Here is a 21,870-nt window from a genome sequence, read left to right as displayed (position 1 = left end):
CAAACGAAATGAAATCACTTTATAAAGCTGTATGGACTCGCATGCTCATTGCGGCATTGGTTGTAATATACAAGACATAAAAGGAATCTAAGTTTTGACAGATGAATAAAGAAACTGTGACAAACACACACACACACACACACACACACACACAAATAGTATTCAACTTAAGAAACAGAAATAGATCCTGCCATTTCCCACTGTAAGGGTCCACGATATTATGTTACATGAAACAAGCCTGATGTAAAAAAGAAAAATACTGCATGATCTCACATGAGAATTCTAATAAAATGTTGAGTTCCTAGAGAGTTGAATGGTGATTACAACAGTGGAGCAAGGGGAAGGAGAATGGGGGAGAGGTTGGTCAAAGGATACAAAAATGACAAATATGTAGAATGAATAAATTTGGACTACAGATTTAATATAGAACATGAGTAATACGGTTAATGAAAATAATTGTATTAAGGTATTTTCTAAGATAGTAGATTTTAGGTGCTTTTATAAGACACACAGAAAGGGTAGCGATGTGAAATAATGGATATGCTAATTTACTTAACACTGTAGTAACCATTTCATTATGTAAAATCACGTTATACATCCCTTAAATATATACAATAAAAATATCAAGCATCCACACCTTAAAAAATATTGAAGACAAATACATGTACTAACTAAAAACAGAAAGTATTATAAATCTAATATAAAATCCTTATATCTTAAAAATTTGCTGATCGCACTACTATTCTATAAGTTACATTTTAGTGATTCTAGAATCAGAAAATAAACATGTTTCTATTTTGTTTCAGATTCTGATTTGCTTTACACTCTTAAATAGAAAGCTCTGAGAAAGGTTAAGGTTTATGTAAAATTCATGTGAAAGAAAATTCATGTTATGAAAAAACAGCATTTTTAGTGGCAACTATTTACAACATTATTCACAGAGTCCACAAGTCAAAATATATTCAACCAGATCAAGTAGAAAATACATAAAATAATTAATACTAGTACTGTTTTATTAAATACATTAACTATGATTAGATACATAAATAATTAACATCACTACATTATTAATTATTGGTCAAAAATAAACAGAAGATGAATATCCAGCAAATTAAAAACATTCAAACCTAAAATATTCATCTTCAATTTGAAATGCTGGCAATTTTATATAGAATTACCTATACTGTTCTAAAAAGTATACCCCCAATATGGTAACCCTCTGATCACTTACCTATCTTATTGTTGTAGCTTACATCTAGATGTCCCCCAACAACCTCATGTGTGCATAGGTGGAGCTTTTGGAGGGTGACAGGATTATAGGGTCTTATAGCTGACTTGCTGTTAGGAGGTGGGGTCTGGATGGAAGAGGTGGGTCACTGAGGCCATGGCCTGGAAAGGCATATCTCCCTTGCCTGGCTCCTCCCTTCTCTCTTTTCCTGGATGTTATGAGATGGGCAGCTATTCCTCTCCCATGCCCCTGCACCATGCTGTCCTCCCTTAGACTCAGCCAACTATGGACTGAAATGTGAGCTAAAGTAAACCTCTCTTCTGTTAATTTGTGGGTATTAGGGACTGTGCCTCAGCAATGAGAAAGTGACCGAGACACCCTTTCCAATATTATTTTTCATAGCATTCAGATATAGATACTCACTCATCATTTGTATGCCAGTATATACTAGGAGTTATAGGAAGTACAAAAATAACATTAAACAAAAAATGCAAATATGAGTAACACTATTACAGAGGATATAAAGGTGAGCAAATGTGCTGAAGAAGATACAAAGAAAACATGGCATACTTGTCTTTCTAAGTCTGGCTTATTTTGCTTAACATGATGATTTCTAGTTCTATCAGCCTGACATGAAAGTAAAAGGGGGAATTATTTGGAATAGGAGTCAGGGATAGAGAAAGGTACAAGAGAAAAGGCAAAGTGGATATGATTTAAAGCACGTTATATCCACATATGAAAATGTCACAATAAAACCCATTACCTTGTAGTTAATACATGCTAATAATCATAATTTAAAAAATTTTTAAAACATCCAAATAAAGGTACAAAGAAACTTCCAAACATTTACACTGTAGTAAGACATGAAAATAAAAAATACTTGCAATAATGCCTATTTTTAAAATGCATAAAGTATTACACAGTTTCAGAATCCTTGCCTTTTTTTAAAAGGAAGGGCACCTTGGGCCAGGGATTGAGCTCAGTGGTTTCGCCGCCTGCTGTCCAAGTGCAAGGACCTGAGTTCGATCCCCAGTACCAAAAAAAAATAAAAAAAATAAAAAATAAAAGTAAGGGCACCTTGGAACATTTTTATGAAGAAGACAGATGCCAAGCAAGGTTTGTAAGGAAGCGTAAGATCTTGGTAATCAGAAACAAAGGTGAAAGAGCCTTCAGTTTGAAAGTTCTTTCCAAAGGGAGAGAAAGATAATAAATGAATACTTAGGGAAGACACTCAGAGAAACTCAAATTATCCTATTTCTGCCAAACAGAATATGTCTAGAAACCTAATATTAAAAAATAACACAATCTTTTAAAGGACTAGTGAGCCATTCTACAGCTCCATTTAATTCATTTAACAGCAGGGATAAAAGATGGTTTCTGAACAAGAACAAGACATGACTGAAGTTGTGTGCTTTAAAAATAAAACAAACTAGTGTTGAATATAATCAATGGACTTTCACAGAGACATAAATATAGGTAAAAAGAATTACATAAAGACTGATGTAACATCTAGGGATTAGAAGTTAGAACTGAAAATAAGTAACAGGATTTGGCCTCACCATAAAAAGAGATTCAAGAGGAAGGTGCTGAGGGTTAAACTCAAAACTTGGTAAATTAAATGGGCACAGAAAGTAATTTTAAGTAATAAAGATAATTATTATTTCAAGCTTTGATGAATGATAAATGTTTCTAACAATACTAGGACTCCAGAAAGATGTAACGGTCAGGGAAGCTGGGATTAACCATCAGAAAACATAATGATAAGGATATAATGAATAATGTACAAAGAAAATAAAACTATTGGACTTATATAAAAGCAGCATTTTCTTTGAAAAACAGAACAGAAAGTTATGGAGCTATTTTAAGTATCTTGCACTAAACATGTCAGTTGTCATATCCACTTAGTAATGGTCTGAAAACCTTAAATATGACATATTCTACTATTTTATCTTACTACTATTTTAGTATTTATAGTCAAATACCATGAAATTTAATTTTAAGTTTGGTAGTTAAATAATCAACACCTACCTTACTGAGTTGTAGGTCAGACTTGTTTAAAAAAACACTACAAAAAAGATTTTCACAATTTTTAAAGGGCCATTAAATATCAGTAGAATATTTTTCATAAAAGCCATTTTTGTATGGAAAAAAACATATCTGAGTCACTAAATCTATATCCAACATTCTATAAATAGCCAAAATATGACAGCCTAATTGTGATATTTTTGTAGTTTTGCTCTCAGTAGAAAGCAACTATAATACTTAATTCTAAGCTGGATCATTATTGTAGCAGGAAGGAAGTAACAATTTAAAATGAATGGTTCTGTCATGAAAGTCATTTCATCATACCATTATATTAAAGTGCTAATTTAAACTTGAATTAATAACATGATGGTCAATGAGATGTTCTATAATAAAATAATTAACTTTCAGAAATTTCAAACAAGGAATATTTTACTTATTACATAAAAATAACTCCTGTCACTTCATTTAAACAACATATTCCATTAAGCAATATATTTAAATGTATTGCTAATGGATTCCATAAATACAATTCTAAGACGTCTATCTTCTAAAAATTTATTTCTGAAATGATATACAATATTAATGTAGTGTTTCTGATACTTTATAAAATCTAACCAGACACTAGAATGGCATATTTCAAATTTATTTCCTTTCTACATAAACAGTTACTATACATAAAAGTAATAAATAACTAGGAAGTTTTTACTGGAAAATTATATTATGTTAATGTATACTTGAAACTTACCTTTTAAAAACTGTGTAAAATAATTTACCTGCATTTGTCAGAAAAATATTTGTCTAAAATTTATGAACATACCTGTCAATCGAAGACTCCTTCAATTTTCTCGTTGGCTTTATGTCATCTTTTGGTTTGTATCTCTTATTAATTTGGTTTATCAAGGATTCTGCTGCATCAGTAAACCCCTTCCCTTTTGACTTCTCTCTCTGAAACAATTTAGAAGTTACTTTAAAACTCCACCAGTTGGGGCCGGGGATTTAACTCAGTGGTTTCGCTGCCTGCTGCGCAAGGGCAAGGACTCAAGTTCTACCCCCGGTACCAAAAAAAAAAAAAACTCCACCAGTTAGGGCCGGGGATTTAGCTCCATGGTTTCGCCGCCTGCTGCACAAGTGCAAGGACCTGAGTTCGAACCCCGGTACAAAAAAAAAAAAACCTCCACCAGTTAGCTTCCAAAGGAAAATAAAGGTGAGAAGAATATTTAGAAATAAAACAAGTTCTAGGGAGGAGAAGGGGAAAGTAAAAAGAAATCAATCTTCAATAGGTGTATGTACCAATTCTCTATGGTGAATGTACCTATTATGTATTGCAAACATATACTAACTATAATCACTTCTCGGCCTTTTGGCTAAGATCAAGTGTATACTAACTATAAAAGGAAGGAAAAAAAGAAATAAAAGGGGTCAGAAATTATTTAACAAGTTTGGGTGCTGTAAATCATTAAGGCACTCAAAACAGTCTTAACATGTAGAACTGTGCAGAGTAGTCTGTAGACTAGTACATGTCATGTCAACAGACATAAGAATAAAGGAAAAACGGCCAGTTCTCTGAAAATACCAATTGAGCTGATAAACCTCTAGCCATGTTAACTAAGAAAGACAGAAAAAGAGAAATTACTATTATCAATATTGAAAGATTGTGTGTACTTTAAAAGGATAAAAAAGGAATATTATGAACCCCATGTCCACACATTTGATAACCTAGAATAAACGTACCAATCTTTGAAAGATACAATTTACCAAAACTCATACAAGGAGAAACTGATCATCTGAATATGCCTCTATGTACTAAAGAAATTTAATCTTTCTTCTTGAGATTGATCAGCTAATCTCTCTAAGACAGTTTTAACTACTGTGCATCATAGTTGCACCAAATTTTAGTTTTTTTAAAAGCTATCTTTTTTGCTATAAAGATGTAGATTAAGAAAAATTTTCCCTCAGCTCCAAAAAATTTAGTAAGAATACATTTCTATTGCCAATAATACAATCTACTTTTTTGCTATTCCTAAAATAGTCTAGGTTTTATAGGCTTTTATTCATCTTGTGAAATTCTATTCATTCCTACAAACCAAATTTCTAGAATCAGTTTAAATGTTCATACCTCAGGGTATCTGAATGTGCAAATGATATTTAATAGATAACTCACAATTATTGCATATAATTCAATTTCATTTATCATGATAATCTCCTTTAAATTTTTTTTTAACCTACAACTCACTTTTATGACTAATTTGGCTGTTTTCTTTTATAGTCATATCCTTTTGGATCCTGTTTTTCTTAATGCCTTATATGCTGTTTTATTCTTTTTCAACTCTCAACTGCTATGTAGTTCCCTCAGTCCCAGGAAAAGTAAGGTTCTTCTTGTTCAAACACAGATCTATCCTTAAATTTTAAACTTTTTTGGGTGGAGCAGGAGGGTTAGAATCATTTCACAGAATTTTACTAAGCTAGTCATTCCTTTGCTTTTCCCCCGGAAGCAAAGAGATCTGGTTGATTGTCTCTTCTAAGCTGTCCATGGAACTGGCAGGAAACACTGTATAATGATACAAGATGTAACTCTATTAGGGAATGAAGAGAACTTCTGAAAACAGGACGATGAGTTATAAAACAAAAAAGATAGCTTTTACAAAAACTAGAATTTTATTTGACTATGATGCACAATAGTTAAAACTGTCTGGAGAGATTAGATAATCAATCTCAAGTTTGGTTCTCCAATAAGGATGAGCAACAGTTATAGAAGTCAGTTTTTTCTAATTCATTTAAATCATTTCCTGTAAAACCTTGTCAAGGTTTAACGCATCACCTAAGAAATGTATGACATGCTATTATATGCAAAGCTGTGCTAGGACATGCAGGAAAACAAATGTAGAAAAAATAGCCTTTTCCCTATAAGAGGATTGCAGTCACAGAGGAAAAATACATAAAAATAACCATTTATAAAAAAGGAAAGTAAGTCCAGGGATCTAGCACAGTGGTAGTGCCGCCTGCCTTGCAAGCGCAAGGTCCCTAGTTCAATCCCCAGTACCAAAAAAAAAAAAAAAAAGGAAGGTAAGAACTATGAGAAGCAGAAACAGTTCAATATGCTTGTACAAAAGAAAAGAATGGGAGGAACACCACCACACCACAAAAGAGAAACTTTTGAGTTCACTTATTCTATACACACTTACATCCCTGACAGATGCCAAGGACAATACTATTAGTGCTGGGATTGCAGAGGTGAAGGAAGAGTTTAAGGAGGAACTCACTCTCAGCATCTAGGCACTGAATTAAAGAACAAGGTATTAAACACGCCAAATTTGCAGTAATAAGCTTCTTTCACTTTGCTAGGTTATCTAGTAGGCATGTTATAAATAGGCAGAAATAAAAACACTAAAAGCTCACCATTTTTTGTTTCAAATCTGAGGAATCAAGTTCAGAAGTCACTTCTCCCTCTGATTTTCTCTGACTTCTCATATTTTTTCTAGAAGGGCTTCTATCACAAATAGCAGCATTCATATCTTTTGACAATATGTATTTCTTACTATAGATCAGAGATTCTTCAACTGTCTTATTTAGGAGAACTGATTTAAAAGTAGTTTCAGATTCAACATGCCAATCACTCTGCTTGGTATTTTCAGTATTTTTCTGCACTGAATATTTAGGATGATTTTGTTGTTGACTGTTTCTTTTGCAAACTTCCGATTTATCTATTTTGTTACGTTCCACTATTTCTTTCTTATATTTTCCCTTTCCTGTTTCTTCAGAATCATAATCTGATATTGAAGAGGATGATTTTTGTTTAGTATGTTTTTTATTGATACCAATACCTAGGGGGAGAATGAGAAATTAACTCTTATAAATGAATAAATTTATAATATCTAAAACTGATAAAAACCAAAAACATTTGCTAGACACTTGAGAAAAATTATTTCCCTGAAATACTATTGAATACAGACAAAAATATGTTGCACCTTGATTAAATGTGTCTCCTGATGAAGTACTGGTTCTTTGGTTATTACACAGTTTAATAGTTGACACAGGTGTCCAACAAGCCCATTTGGAGTGGATTTTATTTTCACAGTTATTGTCTAAAACACAAGGAAATCTAGAAAATAAATTAATTTTCTTATTATATTATAAAACATATGCTGATAACTTTAAAGCTAGATATTTTAGACAATGTTTCTTGAAAACAACCTGTAAACAGTAAACCATGGCAATATTTTCATGTCATGAGTACAATTAAAATTTATAATATGACTGATTGGATTAAAAATACTAGAAAAATGTACCATTATGGTGACCACATTTATGTCTATTTAAATATACCCTACCTTACCTGTTCTAAATATTCTATTGTGAATTTAAAGTTTTCACAATAATACTTCATTAATTTAAAAAGTTTCATTCATTTAAAGTTTCTTAACTGGAAAAGATTTGGCTGATACGGAAAAAACTATAGATTATTCCCCATATGCTAGTCATAATAATACATCAAAGAGGATTAATGCTATAATGAATACTACATTCAAATCTATTATATCCATCTAAAAATACTATTTGCTAAATAATTTGATATATTTTCTCATACTTACCCAGGCTTATCTATTTCTCCCTCTGCTTTTGTATCAGGACCAAAATCCTGGAGTTCATCTAAATCAAACAAAAATCATGCTATTTTCAGTTTTTCGAGCATTTGACAGAGTAAGAGTACTAATGGGGGTTAGTATAGAATTCTATAAAAGTTCACATATTGGGATGAAGAGATTGATTGATCCTGCCCCCTCAAACCTGAATTTATCGGGAAGAGATTATACTGTCTTTCTTTGTAACCTCAAAAGTTCCCTGCACAAAGCCAAACATATCCATTATAAAATGTTTATTTTCAAATCAGTGAAAGTGGAGGGGCTGAAGGGAAGAGTAGAGAGAAGTATTCTATATATACATTTTAAAGTGACTAAACCCAAAATGTACTTACTTAAATTTTGGTTTTGGAATCCAATGTCCTTATTTTGTGTCTCTTCTACAACTTTAGCAGTTTTGTTATGCTATAGAAACACAGGAAACATATTAATATTAATTTTAATCAAGGCATTACATGAAAATAACTTTTAAAAGTTTTTAATATTTGAAAAAAATAAGTTTTCTTTGCTATGAAAATTAGATAGTATTTGTATTTCAAAAACACTATGCCCTTTTCAGAATATTGCCTATCCTGAAACACAGAAGAGGAAAAAGATTCTTCAAATTTCCTAATCTCATCCATAGCTAGACCAATATTAATAATTCAATGTTCATCTGTTATTGGTCATTTCTAAAACTTCCAGGGAACATTACTTATTGCTTTCATAGCCCGCATCTCTTTCTGGTTAAATAAAGTACACAGAAGAATTGGAAATCATGAAGTATTAAATTGTGTTTAAATGTTTGGTCATTGTCCAAGTAACCTCTTGCCTACAGCAAGCTTCTCTTTCCACAGCCACAGATTCACACTGAACCTAGATCAAATTAAAATCTGCTATCACCATCAGAAAATATAATGGTTGGCCCAAAATATTTTACTTCATCTTAACTGTCTTTCCTACTTAATCTAGTCAGTGGATCTCTACACTGAGAGAGGAGCAGTTACAGAAATATGCCAGTGTGCTTCTTTTTTCGTTTTTTTGTTTTTGGTACCAGGGATCGAACTCAGGTTCTTGCGCTTGCGAGGCAGGAGGTGGAACCACTGAGCTAAATCCCCAGCCCGCCAGCGTGCTTTTTTGCTGTCACAATGACAGAATGGTTCTATGGACAATACTAGCTAGGATGCTCATCATTTTATAATATTCAGGACCTGCCACACAACTAAAAAGAGTGCCTTTATTAAGAAACACTCATGCAGGCCAGGGATTTAGTTCAGTGGTTCCACTGCCTGCCTCACAAGCGCAAGGTCCCGAGTTCGATCCCTAGTATCAAAAAAAACAAAAACAAAAAAACAAAAAACTTTCATGCAAAAAACTAAAAGCAGTACCTTGACTACTTTTTGTAATATCTTCAATTTGCCAACCTTATCTTCTTTCATATATATCCCTTTACATTTTAAAAGGGCAGCAGCATTTGGCTTTTGAACTTTTACCCCAAGACTATACCTTGAGAAAATGGCACATACTTATGAACTAATGTGATAAAATTCAGTCTTAAATTCAAAGTGAACCTTCAACATTGTCTAATATTTGTAGTTCTCAGGCTCCTCCTTTCCCTCTCACTACATGTCCTTAGTCCCTGCTTAAATGGATCCCCATGAGAAATTCACCATCTTCACAATCTTTTTCTTATCCATTCTTTTCTGTCCCTTCAATTACCTAGAATGAATACTTTTCTCCTCAAGATCCATTTGACTAGCCTTTATTTATCCTTCAAAAGTTAATTCACCCTCCATATCTCCTTAAAAAGCCTCTCCTGATCTTCGTCTTCTCCTCCAGCTATATATAAGGTTAGGCACTTGCCTCTTTATTAGGTCCTTACTGCATGCTATTTACACATCTGAGAAAGCTTACACATGGTGTGATTATCTTACTGTCTAATCCCATACTAGACTTTGAGATACTTAAAGACAAAGTGCATTTGGATCTCACAATTCTGTGTCTACCAGAGTTTTCCTCATAGGACATAATTAATTGTATAATTAAAGAATGATAGTAAAGTCCATTCTCCTACCAAATGTTGAAACTGGAGTGTTAATGATGGATGTTCATACATTTTATTGTAATTACAATAAACAAGTCATATGCCAGCAGGAGCCTACTTTCAAGGACAATAAATGAAATCTGGAAAAAATGTGACTTTGTAAACAAATATAGTTTTGTAAACTTAAATGCTTGCAAAACATCTCAGTAACTTGAAAATGATTTATTTTTAAGATATTTTCAAAGTATAGTTACTTTATCTGTATTAGCTCTTCTGCTTCTTTCTTCAGATGGTCTAGATTTACATGATACAGCATTATCCATTCCATTTTCTAATGTTTTAGAAATATCAACTTTTTCTGCAGAACTCATCATTTGGAGTGGTGGTTTAATTCTTCTTCGTTGAGTTGCTAAAAGGATAACATAGAATGACTAGATTTTTCTTTTCTATTATTACTGAAACCCATTTCAGACTTTAAAGGTAAGTTAGAGAGGTTCTAGGATGGTTCTAAGGTTTTCAGCTTAGATGAAAAAATAGACATGGATGATGTTTACAAAGAAAAAAGAAAGAAAAATCATCAGAAAAGGTAGGACAATGTATTCAATATTGGTCTTATTAAATGCGAGGAACCTGTCATACATTTGGCAACCGGATTTTTGGAATAGAAGGTAAACATTAAACTGTCATAAAGACAAAGATTTTATTAAAGAAACTAGTATATAGCATCATCTTTCCCTTTCATTTAACTCTATGTGCCAGGAATTGTTATGTTTCACAAAGATTTGTTGTTGAATGACTTTTTTTAATTTAATCCTCTAAACTTGATGAGACAGATACCTTAGTTCATATGACATAAAAAAATAGTTCTAGGGGCCGGGGATTTAGCTCAGTGGTTTCGCTGCCTTCTGCGCAAGCACAAGGACCCGAGTTCGATCCCCGGTTCCCAAAAAAAAAAAAAAATTGTTCTAATGTTAGCTAGAGGATAATTTGTACAAAGTGCAATCTGGGAATGAGGAACTAAGACCGAGCAGTCTGATCACTTCAGTGCTTTAATCCCTCTGTTGTGTTGTCTCCTGTTAAATTATTAATGCTGGATATTACTATTTTGAAAACTGTTTACATTTAACTCTCATTTCATCTTTCTCCTTAAAAAGACTTGTGGTTCATCAATTTTTATAACTCTGAGTTATCCTGTCGGTGAAGTTATATCCAGAATATCCCTGAGTTAAAAATGCCTTCTTTAAAATACAATACTTGTTAAAAGTCATTTAAGATTATAAAACTTACATGTGTTGATTAAAAGTACTGGACTTCTCACAGTGTATCTATCTGCACCAGGAACAATCATTGATGCTTCAGACATTTTTCTTTTGCTAGGAGTATTTATCTTAAATTGTGAGAAACAACCACAGTAAATACACATTCTCTTTTAAAACTAAAAATCCTGCAATTTTATTCAGAACATTGTGCCTTGCCTATATGCAAAAGATATTTTTTTTTTCAAATTAACAACACAATATCTAGAAATGTCCATGTTTCAGGCTAATTTGAAGAGCTTTATCCTCATGTTTGGCACTGAATAAAACAAGTAAGAAATTTTGTTTTAAGAATATTTATAGAATACGTAATGCAATACAGTAACTTTACTGCTGCTTTAAAGAATATTCATAGCATATCCAGACCTAAACAATTCAGTAACTTTATTTGGTGTTTTGAGACAGAGTCTTGCAATGTATTTCAGGCTGGCCTAGAACTCACTATGTAGCCCAGGCTGGTCTCAAACCTGCAGTAATCTACCTGCCTCAGGCTCCCAAGTGCTGTGATTACAGGCATGCACCACCACACATAGCTGATATAGTAATTTTAAATGTAAACATCAATTATTTTATTAATAAGTTTAGCTAATGACTTGCAATATTCTAGTCTATTATGAAGATATTTGCATATACAGTTATGTAAAATCATTTGAATACTTTCATAATGTTAATCATTCTTGAAAACATTCATACATCTTTGAAAACTGAATAATCTATGTAGACTAAACTGCCTTTGGAGTAAAGCAGTCACAGGAATTCAGAGATTCAGTGGCACAAAGCTACTGGTTCCAATAAACATTTATATTTTTCCACATCATCCCAGAGTAATATGTGAGAGTAACAAAAGTAGGTAAGTAAAAGTAAGGACTATAAAGTATAGGAGTTTCAGAGAGTGTCATACAAACAAGTAGACGGTGACATACTATGTACAGTAGAGGCCCAGGAGAGCTGTTTTGTTTGTTTTTGTTTTTAAGGATCTGCCCTTAAGTCAGAGGGAAAAAATGACAAGAGCTGTGAACAGCTATCTGTTGGGGTATAGGAGATGGGTGGTGAGTATAAGAAGATAAGGTAATTTTAAAATTCATGAGAACCAGTATATTCTTCTTCAAATACAATTCTTAGTGTAATAGTTAATGGTACCTGAAAAGTTATTCATATAAATGCCTCTGTTAATCCTTATTGAAAACACAGTAGGCATTTAACAATAGTGTGTTTTCCCAATTTTGGTGTCCTTTAAGACCTTTCCCACAGGTTGTGATTTGACAGATTTAAAGTGAGATCTAATAAGACCATTTTTTCTTTTTTTTTTTGGTACCAGGGATCGATCTCGGGTCCTTGCACTTGCACAGCAGGTGGCGAAACCACTGAGCTAAATCCCCGGCACCCAGCATGATTCTGATATAGACAACAAAGGAAAGAAGGGAAAGGAAAAATTACGAGAAAAGGAAAAAATAGAAACAAAGTCTTTGTAAATAGGGAAGGGAGGACAGGAATGGGGAAAATATAAGAACCAAGATACATTAGGCACAGGTACAAGTACCCAATGATAAATGTAAATGTACTGTATATTTAAAATGTACCAGTAAAAGAATTTAAGGGAAAAAAAGGGCAAATGAGCAAACACACACAAACACACACACACACACACACACACACACACACACACACACGCACACACACAAACCAGAAAAACAAAGTTAGTTTTTATGATCTAATTGTCTAGAGGAAATGAAATGTGATAATTTCAATTTAATTAAAGACATAAGACTAAAGGAGAAAATACTGAGTAACAGAAAACATGCCAAAATATATGATGATACTGACAGCTTCCTAAAGGTGAGAATAGTTAAAAATCTAAATAATTAGGAAAAGTTCCATGAACAAAGGACTATGACTTGAGACTTGGAAGTGTTAAGTATGTTTTATGTGAGCAAAGGTTAAAAAAAAAAGGAACAATGTGAATGAAAGTCTAAAGGCAAGAATGAGAATAGCATATGAAGAGACAGTAAAGCAAATGACTTTCCTACAGATACTAAAATTTTAAATAGAATGAGTAAAATTTAAAAACAGAGTTAAAACTTATTAAGTCAGTGGGATAAACACAGAGATCATAAAGCTAAGAGGAAAATAATGCTCTCAGAATACTGATATTTCAGAAATCACTAGCCTTCCAGAGGTAGCTCAGAGGATGAAGCAATCATGTCAAAGACCAATTCAGCAGCTACTATATTAACCTAGGTGTGCTGAGATGAAAAATGGAAGAATAAGGAAGAAAATATGAGAAACACTATGAAAGGGCAGGCTTTAGCTTGTTAGTTCTAGATATGGGGAAAGAAGAGGCTGGTATCAATGATATCAGAAAAATTAATAGTAGTAAGTAGAGATGTGGATACAGAACTCTGAAGACAAGTCTGGTACACTTAAAATGATAAAGGTAATGGTAAATTAAAATAAGTTCAAATCATGCACATTAAAGAATTTTTGCAAGGAAGAACACACGGAGATTTTCACAAGGTTTGGTATAAAGCTTACAGCAAACCTCCAAAGTGAAGAGAGAAAGTATCTCTGATGTAGTAACAGAAGTAGGAAGTAAATCAGGGTACTTAAAAAAAGCTGAAGAAGGAGAGGACCTTAAGGGCTTTCAGTAATGTCAAAAGTCCCAGAAAGAATGGAAAAGAAAGCCAAGATCTGATTCTACTGGATGTGGCCCAGACAAAGTTTTCAATGAGGAAGAAGAAAAAGAGTAAGAAAAACTTAATTCATACTTTCTTTCCTCATACAGATAAAAAGTGCATAATAAATTTATGTTACACATTATAGCAAAAGCAAAGAGAAAACAGAAAGGGTAAATGGAAAAAAATGGTAGCTAGTCATAATATTATCTCTAATTTGGAATGTATGAGCATAAAGTGTAGTATACCTTGTCTTAATTCCTAACCCCTGCTAAAATAGTACCTTCTGATGACTGTATTTTAAAAGGTAGGTGATAAACTTAAGTAAGATTGATCAGGACCATTAATATATAAATTCTATGCTTTTTCTATACTTAGCAATGATTATAAATAACTATTTTGATACATATTTACCTCGGGCTGACAATTTTTTCTGTCCCCTCGGTTACGGATACATTTTGGAGGGTTAGCAAATTCCTCTGGGGGGTGAGATTTTTCTTTTAAACTAATGAGTTCTTCTTCAACGTTTGAGAACTGACTTTCTGGCACGAGAATCTGTTGGAGAATGCAGAAAGAACTATTTTTACAAGTGCAAACTATAGAAGTTCTCAAAAACTACTGAATGCCTTAAGGAAGCTCCCATTCATCTACATTTATAAATATCAACTCTTCCCTTTTTTGATCCATGTAGTATTTTTTTTGGGGGGGGTACCGGGGATTGAACTCGGGACCTTGTGCTTGCAAGCCAGGCACTGGAACCACTGAGCTAAATCCCTGGCCCCCATGTAGTAATTTTTATGAAGTGATCCAACAAAAAAATTCACTTTTACAAACAAGTTTTGCCATTAGTGGAAAGACATATACTATTACATTTTAAAGTTACTAAAAATCAATAATGCTCTATTCTCTGTATTAAAATAATCATTAATTTAAGAAATATCATATATATTTTCTTAGAATATCATTTACATTGACACCATTTGTTTTTTAGACATTCACCCTCCAACATCAACTTTACTCTTGTGCTATTTTGTTTTAAACTTTGTCTAATGATATGAGCAAGTCAGAGACATACCTGTGATCCACTTGCATCAAAAAGTACATGCACAGATGTTTTGGCAACGGAAACACCTTGTTTTCTTGAAAATTCCTAAAATTAATACAGAGTGATATAATTTTCTTCTTGTTTAATACAATTATTTCCTATTTGTTTTCTTCCACAATATTATACCAAATCATTACCCTGCATACAATAAATATCCTTCCTTGGATACTTCAATTACTTCCTACTAACCACTCTCCTTAGCATGCCATTTTGGTCCCTGTGTGATGGTTCCTCACAAATATAATCTGTTATTCTTCAGCATAAATCTCTTGTATCATCCAAACTTGTCAACAAAATCTCCCATCAAAGCAACACATACATTGTCACCTTAGATTCTCAGTTAAAGAATCTAGCTTCTATACTTCCTGGACAGCATCTTATCTAAATCCTATCCGACTTTAAAGGCTATTTCAAACCTCACCTCCAGGATAATGCCTTACCTTCAAACATGATGTAATTTCTGTAATTCATTTTCCTTAGACCAATTTTGTACTGCTGGGCATTATTTATGTAATTTTCACAATGTTTAATGTTTAATATCTTGAAAACAGTATTTGTCTCATTTCACCTTTTCTCTTTTTTGAAGCAGGGATCAAACTCAGGACCTTACACTTGCCAAGTAGGTGCGGCACCACTGAGTTACATTCCCAGCCCTGTCTCATTTCATTTTTTAAACACATGGCTGAAATCACCAGATGTTCTAAACAGCTACTAATTCTGTCATTTGAAACACTTTCTAAAAGACATCTCAAAGGATATGGCTAACAAGTTGATGGTTTTCCACCATACAAATTTAAAGAACTAAAATCTACATGTCGACTTAAAAACTTTAGAATGGGAAAAAGCAATGAAATTTATAGTCTGAAACTGTTTCCAGTAAATAGTTTATTAAAAATTAGTTCAAAAACTTACCCTATATTTACTGGCACCAAAAATTTTTTCAACCACATTAGTGATTTCTAATGATGTGTCAAAATACAAAAGCAGTTCTTTCCCTTCTCTTTTACTAATTTTTACTATATTTTTCAGAATTATAGTCAGTAGCTTCTTTGATTCTCTCACTGTACATAAAATAAAACCACATTGATTAGTCTGTATTTACATGATACCACTCTATATGTATAGTATAAATAATAAAATATGCATTATATTAATTAAAATCAACTAAATCAAAATTCAAACTTCAGAACTGAACAGTGTTTAATTAGCTCTGGTACAAACTACCTATATAAAAAGGTCTATTTACCTTTCAGAGTCTCAGTGTCATGATCATTACATTACATGGTAATGCTATAACTAACAACAAAGCCCAGAATAGTTCCACATCCTAACAGATCCTTCACCAAATACTTCTTGATAACATCTGAAAGAGCTCATTTAATTTTTAAAAAGGCAAAAAGAAAAAACTTTAATGCAATACAATTACTATATTTCTATGCATAAGCAGCTTATCAAACATTTCTATGAAATCTAAAGTTGTCTGAACTTCTGCTCTTATTCAGTCTCACGATTGATTTAATCAGTTGTCCTTCCTAGTATAATGAAAATGAGACAGCCTCAGAGCCATTAGACTCAAAACCTAAAGACCAGCTATATCTGGAAGACACTTCTGAGAAGCAACCATTCCATAAGTGTTTTAAATACATCAATAAAGATACTTACAATAAGCAACTTCAAAGTATCAACCCAGGAATTAAACCAAGGACAGTACCAAAAACAAAAATGAGAAGACATTTAAGTAAGGCACAAACTCAGACTTCCATTCCACAAAGGGCAAATTCTGGGGGAAAATGAGGCAGAAAAGTCTGATAATACACCACCTGGACACCCTGAACTGATAGCACAGGAAGTAATAAAACAGATGAATGAGGATCTAGAAAAATTCAAAGGAGAAATAATCTCCCAGATAACTGCAGAGATGGTGAGCAGAGTGAAAGACATGATTAGAAACTCTAGAACAGAAACAGATAAAAAAAAAACAGAAACATGCTGGAAGCCATGAATACCTAGTATAAAAAAGAAATGGAAACCAAGATCGCCCAACATAAGAAAGAAATGGAATCCATGAAACAGATTCAAACAGATATCCAGGAGATTAAAAACAACATTGAAAGCATGCAGAGCAGATTAAGGGAATCTGAAGATAGAATATCACATATAGAAGACAGGATTGCAATTTAGGACCATGAAAACAGAGAGCTCTTCAAAATAGTAAGAGACTATGAGACATCAATACAGCAGCTGCTGGATGATGCAAGGAAGAATAACATAAGACTGATAAGAGACCACGAAAAAACAGGAGAAAGTACAGTTGACATTAAAAAAACTGTTCACAGAAGTAATAGTAGAAAACTTCCCAGACAGAGGTGGAGAACTGGACATACAGATAAGTGAGGTATACAGAACTCCAACTAGCCATGATAAAAAAAAATCTAAACATAGACCTACAATAGTCAAGATCCCAGAAACCCAACCGAAGAACAAAATTCTACAGGCAGTTATAGAAAAGAAACAAATAATCTACAAAGGAAAGCCCATCAGAATCGCGGCAGACTTCTCAACATAAACCCTCAAATCAAGGACAGCCTGGAGTGAAGTATTTCAAGCCCTAAAAGAAAATAACTTCCAACCTAGACTGTTGTATCCGGCAAAATTATCTTTCAAAATTGATGGGGAAATTAGATAATTCCATGACAAAGAACACCTGAGAAATTTCATGAACACCAAACCAGCACTCCAAACAATTCTAAGCAATATCCTAGAAAAAGACAATGAAGGTCACAATTCCATGAGGCCCAACAGAGGGAAGACACCAGGCAAGGTAAGAAGCTAAAGGGAAAGGGGGGAAAAAAAGAAATAAAAGAGCCAACAACAGCAAAACATCATGACAAGGATGAGTCAATAGCTATCAATTATAACTCTCAATGTTAATGGCCTCAATTCACCAATCAAAAGAAACAGACTGACAGAATGGATTAAGAAGCAAAATCTAGCAATATGCTGTATACAAGAAACACACCTAACTCGAAAAGAAATTCACGGACTGAAAGTAAAAGGATGGAAAACAGTTCTCCATGCGACAGGAACCCAGATAAAAGCAGGGGTAGCAATCTTATTTGCAGACAAGGTAGATTTCAAACCAAAACTAATTAAGAGAGACAAAGATGGTCACTACATCCTTGTGAAGGGAACAATCCAAGAGGAAGAGATGACAATCCTAAATATATATGCACCAAATACAAATGCCCCCAACTATACAAAACAAATATTAATGGACATGAAAAATCAAATAAGCACTAATACAATTCTAGTGGGGGACTTCAATACCCCACTATCACAAGTAGAAAGATCATCTAGACAAAAAAATCAATAACGAAATTCTAGAACTGAACCAAGCTATTAAACAAATGGACTTAATAGATGTTTATAGAGTGTTCCACTCCACAAAATTAGAATACACGTTCTTTTCGGCTTCACATGGGTCACTCTCCAAAACAGACCACATGCTAGCTCATAGGACATGTCTAAGTAAATGTAAAAGAACTGAAGTTACCCCCTGTATATTATCAGACCATAGTGCAATAAAATTGGAGGTCAATAACATAAGAAACTGCAAAATTCCCAAACACATGGAAACTGAGTAACACCCTCCTGAACAACTAATGGGTCACAGAGGATATTAAGAAATTAGACAGTTTCTACAAGTAAATGACAATGCCAGTACAACATACAGCAATCTATGGGACACAATAAAAGCAGTTCTACAAGGGAAATTCATAGCAGTGAATCCCCAAATTAGGAAAACAGAGAACTCAGATAAATAACCTAATGCAGATTCTCAAGCTCCTAGAAAAAGAAGAGCATAACAAACCCAAAGCTTGTACAAGACAGGAAATTATACAGATCAAAGCAGAAATCAATGCAATGGAGATTAAGAGAATAATACAAAAAATTAAAAGAATAAATAAAATCAGTAAACCTTTAGCCAACCTTATCAAAAAAAGGAAAGAAAAGGCTCAAATCCATGCAATTAAAAACGAAAAAGGTGAAGTCACAGCAGACCCAGCAGAAATCCAGAGGACCATCAATACCTACTTCAAGAACCTGTACTCTAATAAAATGGAAAACACAGAAGAAATGGACAGATTCTTAGATACATACGAATTGCCAAAGTTATATGAAGAAGATATAGAAATTCTAAACACCCTAATTACAAGTGAAATTGAAATGTAATAAAAAATTTACCAACAAAAAAATGCCCAGGTCCCGATAGCTTCATTGGTGAATTCTATAAGACATTTAAAGAAGAACTATCACCATTACTCTTTAAAGTCATCAAGGAAATTGAATGGGAAGCAAGGCTTCCAAATTAATTCCTGGAAGCAAGTGTTACTTTGATTCCAAAACCAGGGAAAGACCAAACCCAAAAAGAGAACTTACAGGCCAATCTTCCTAATGAACATAGATGCAAAAATCCTCAACAAGATACTGGAAAACAGAATATAGAGGGTCATTGAGAAGATCATACACTCTGACCAAGTCGAATTTATCCCAGGGATGCAAGGATGGTTCAATATTTGTAAATTAATAAATACACTATATTAACAGAGTCAAGGACAAAAACCATATGATCATCTCAATAGATGCAGAAAAGGCATTTGACAAAATCCAACACCCATTCATGATAAAAACGCTACAGAAAACTGGAATAGAAAGTCTTTATCTCAACCTGATTAAGGCTATCTATGAAAAACCAACAGCCAACATCATACTAAATGGTCAGAAACTGAAAACTTTCACGCTAAAATCAAGAACAAGACAAGGATGCCCACTATCACCACTCCTGTTCAATACAATCCTGGAAACATTAGCCACAGCAATTAGAAAAGAGAAAGAAAAGGAATAAAGATAGGAAAGGAAGAAGTTAAACTGTCATTATTTGCTGATGATATGATACTGTACATAGAAGACCCAAAAAACTCTACCAAAAGATTTCTAGACTTAACTGAGATTCAGTAGAGTAGCTGGTCAACACTCAAAAAACAATAGCCTTCTTATACACAAATAGCAGACTCACTGAGAGAGAAATTAGGGAAATAATTCCTTTTACAATAGCATCCCCCAAAATGAAATATCTAGGAATCAACCTCACAAAGGAAGCAAAAGACCTCTACACTGAAAACTACAGCATCCTGAAAAAGGAGATTGAAAAGGATATAAGAAAATGGAAAGACATCCCTTGCTCCTGGGTAGGAAGAACCAATATAGTGAAAATGGCCATACTTTCAAAACTACTATATAGATTTAATGCAATGCCAATTGAAATTCCAAACGTATACTTCACAGCACCAGAGAAAACAATTCAAAAATTCATTTGGAACCAGAAGAGACCTAGAATAGCAAAAGCAATTCTGGGCAACAGAGACATGGCTGGGGATATCACAATCCCCAACTTGAAACTATACTATTAACCTACTGTGATAAAAACAGCATGGTACTGGCAGAGAAACAGACCCGAGGATCAGTGGAATAGATTAGAAGATGCCGAAACAACTTCAGACATACCCAGCCACCACATCTTTGACAAAGGAGCCAACTACCCTCATTGGAGGAAAGATAGCCTATTTAATAAATGGTGCTGGAAAAACTGGATTTCAACCTGCCAGAGATTAAAACTAGACCCATATCTATCACCATGCACTAAACTAAGATCGAAGTGAATTAAAGATAGAAATATTAAGACAGAAACACTAAACTTGCTGGAAGTGAGGTAGAACTCTTGAAGATATTGGCATAGGAAAAGACTATGAACAAAACCTCAGTAGCATGGGAACTAACACAAAGAATCAACAACTGGGATTTCATCTTATTAAAAAGCTTCTGCACTGCAAGAGATACCACCAGAGCTAACAGACAGCCTACAATGTAGGAAAAAATTTTCAGCAGCTGTACCTCAGACAAAGGGCTACTATCTAGAATATATAAAGAATTGAAAAAAATCAGACCCCCCCCCAAATTCAAAGACCCAATTCAAAAATGGGCATCTGAAATGAACAGACATTTCTCAGACAAAGAAGTAAAAGCGGCAAATAAATATACGAAAAAATGTTCAACATCACTGGTCATTTGAGAGATGGAGATGAAAACAACACTGAGATTTCACCTCACCCCAGAAAGAATGGCTGGTATCAAGAAATCAATAGCAGATGCTGGCGGGGTTGTGGGGAGAAAGGAACCCTTCTCCATTATTGGTGGGAGTGCAGGCTGGTGCAACCACTGTGGAAATCAATATGGAGATACCTCAAAGAACTAGGGCTGGAGGTCCCATTTGACCCAGCTATTCCCCTGCTGGGTATCTTCCTTAAAGAATTAAAAGAATCATACCACAGTGATATATGTGCACCCATGTTTATAGCGGCACAGTTTGCAATAGCTAAAGCTTGGAAACAGTCCAAGTGCCTATCAACTGGAAACTGGATAAAGAAGATGTGGTTTTTTAATAAAATGAAGTACTACTCACCCATAAAGAACGAAAAACTAGAGTCATTTATAGCTAAATGGATGCATATTGAGGCCATACTCTAAAGTGAAATAAATAGGACACACATGTGTAAATACCGAATAGTTTCTCTAGTGTGAGAAACTGAAAGTGTAAATAAGGATTAAAATGATTAAAACTAATAACTGATAATTTGAAATATTAAAAGGTTCAAAGGTATAGGGGTAGTGGGAGGGGAAGGGGAAAGGAAAGAAGGGAAAGTAAAAATTATGAGAAAAGAAAAAAAATGAAAATGAAATCTATGAAAATAGGGAAGGGTGGAAGGGGTGAAGGGTGCATAGGTAATGTGGAAAAAAATAAGAACC

At 33.6% G+C, this 21,870-nt stretch overlaps 1 protein-coding gene across 16 annotated transcripts in view; it reads right to left on the bottom strand.

Annotated features, from left to right (window-relative positions):
* Positions 1 to 21,870, bottom strand: part of Sycp2 (synaptonemal complex protein 2) — a 98,845-nt gene that overhangs the window by 33,410 nt on the left and 43,565 nt on the right. For 8 of the 16 annotated variants that reach the window (XM_021255186.2, XM_087197515.1, XM_087197514.1 and 5 more), the window contains 11 exons: positions 15,919 to 16,067; positions 14,977 to 15,051; positions 14,316 to 14,456; positions 11,201 to 11,300; positions 10,168 to 10,322; positions 8,226 to 8,295; positions 7,843 to 7,900; positions 7,219 to 7,352; positions 6,650 to 7,074; positions 4,071 to 4,198; positions 3,257 to 3,293 (listed from right to left, as the gene is read on the bottom strand). In XM_021255186.2, the coding sequence (XP_021110845.2) occupies positions 3,257 to 3,293; positions 4,071 to 4,198; positions 6,650 to 7,074; positions 7,219 to 7,352; positions 7,843 to 7,900; positions 8,226 to 8,295; positions 10,168 to 10,322; positions 11,201 to 11,300; positions 14,316 to 14,456; positions 14,977 to 15,051; positions 15,919 to 16,067 (1,472 nt within the window). Of the gene's footprint in view, positions 1 to 3,255; positions 3,294 to 4,070; positions 4,199 to 6,649; positions 7,075 to 7,218; positions 7,353 to 7,842; positions 7,901 to 8,225; positions 8,296 to 10,167; positions 10,323 to 11,200; positions 11,301 to 14,315; positions 14,457 to 14,976; positions 15,052 to 15,918; positions 16,068 to 21,870 lie in introns of those variants that run through there. The other 8 variants (XR_015445950.1, XR_015445951.1, XR_015445952.1 and 5 more) reach the window with 8 other exon arrangements.

This window comes from Heterocephalus glaber, unplaced genomic scaffold (assembly GCF_053883595.1).
Source record: "Heterocephalus glaber isolate CG9 unplaced genomic scaffold, H.glaber_assembly_v1.0 deba00001673, whole genome shotgun sequence".
NCBI lineage: Eukaryota > Metazoa > Chordata > Mammalia > Rodentia > Bathyergidae > Heterocephalus > Heterocephalus glaber.
Note: the sequence above shows the minus strand (reverse complement) of the source record. Positions and strands in the feature narration are given on the sequence as shown.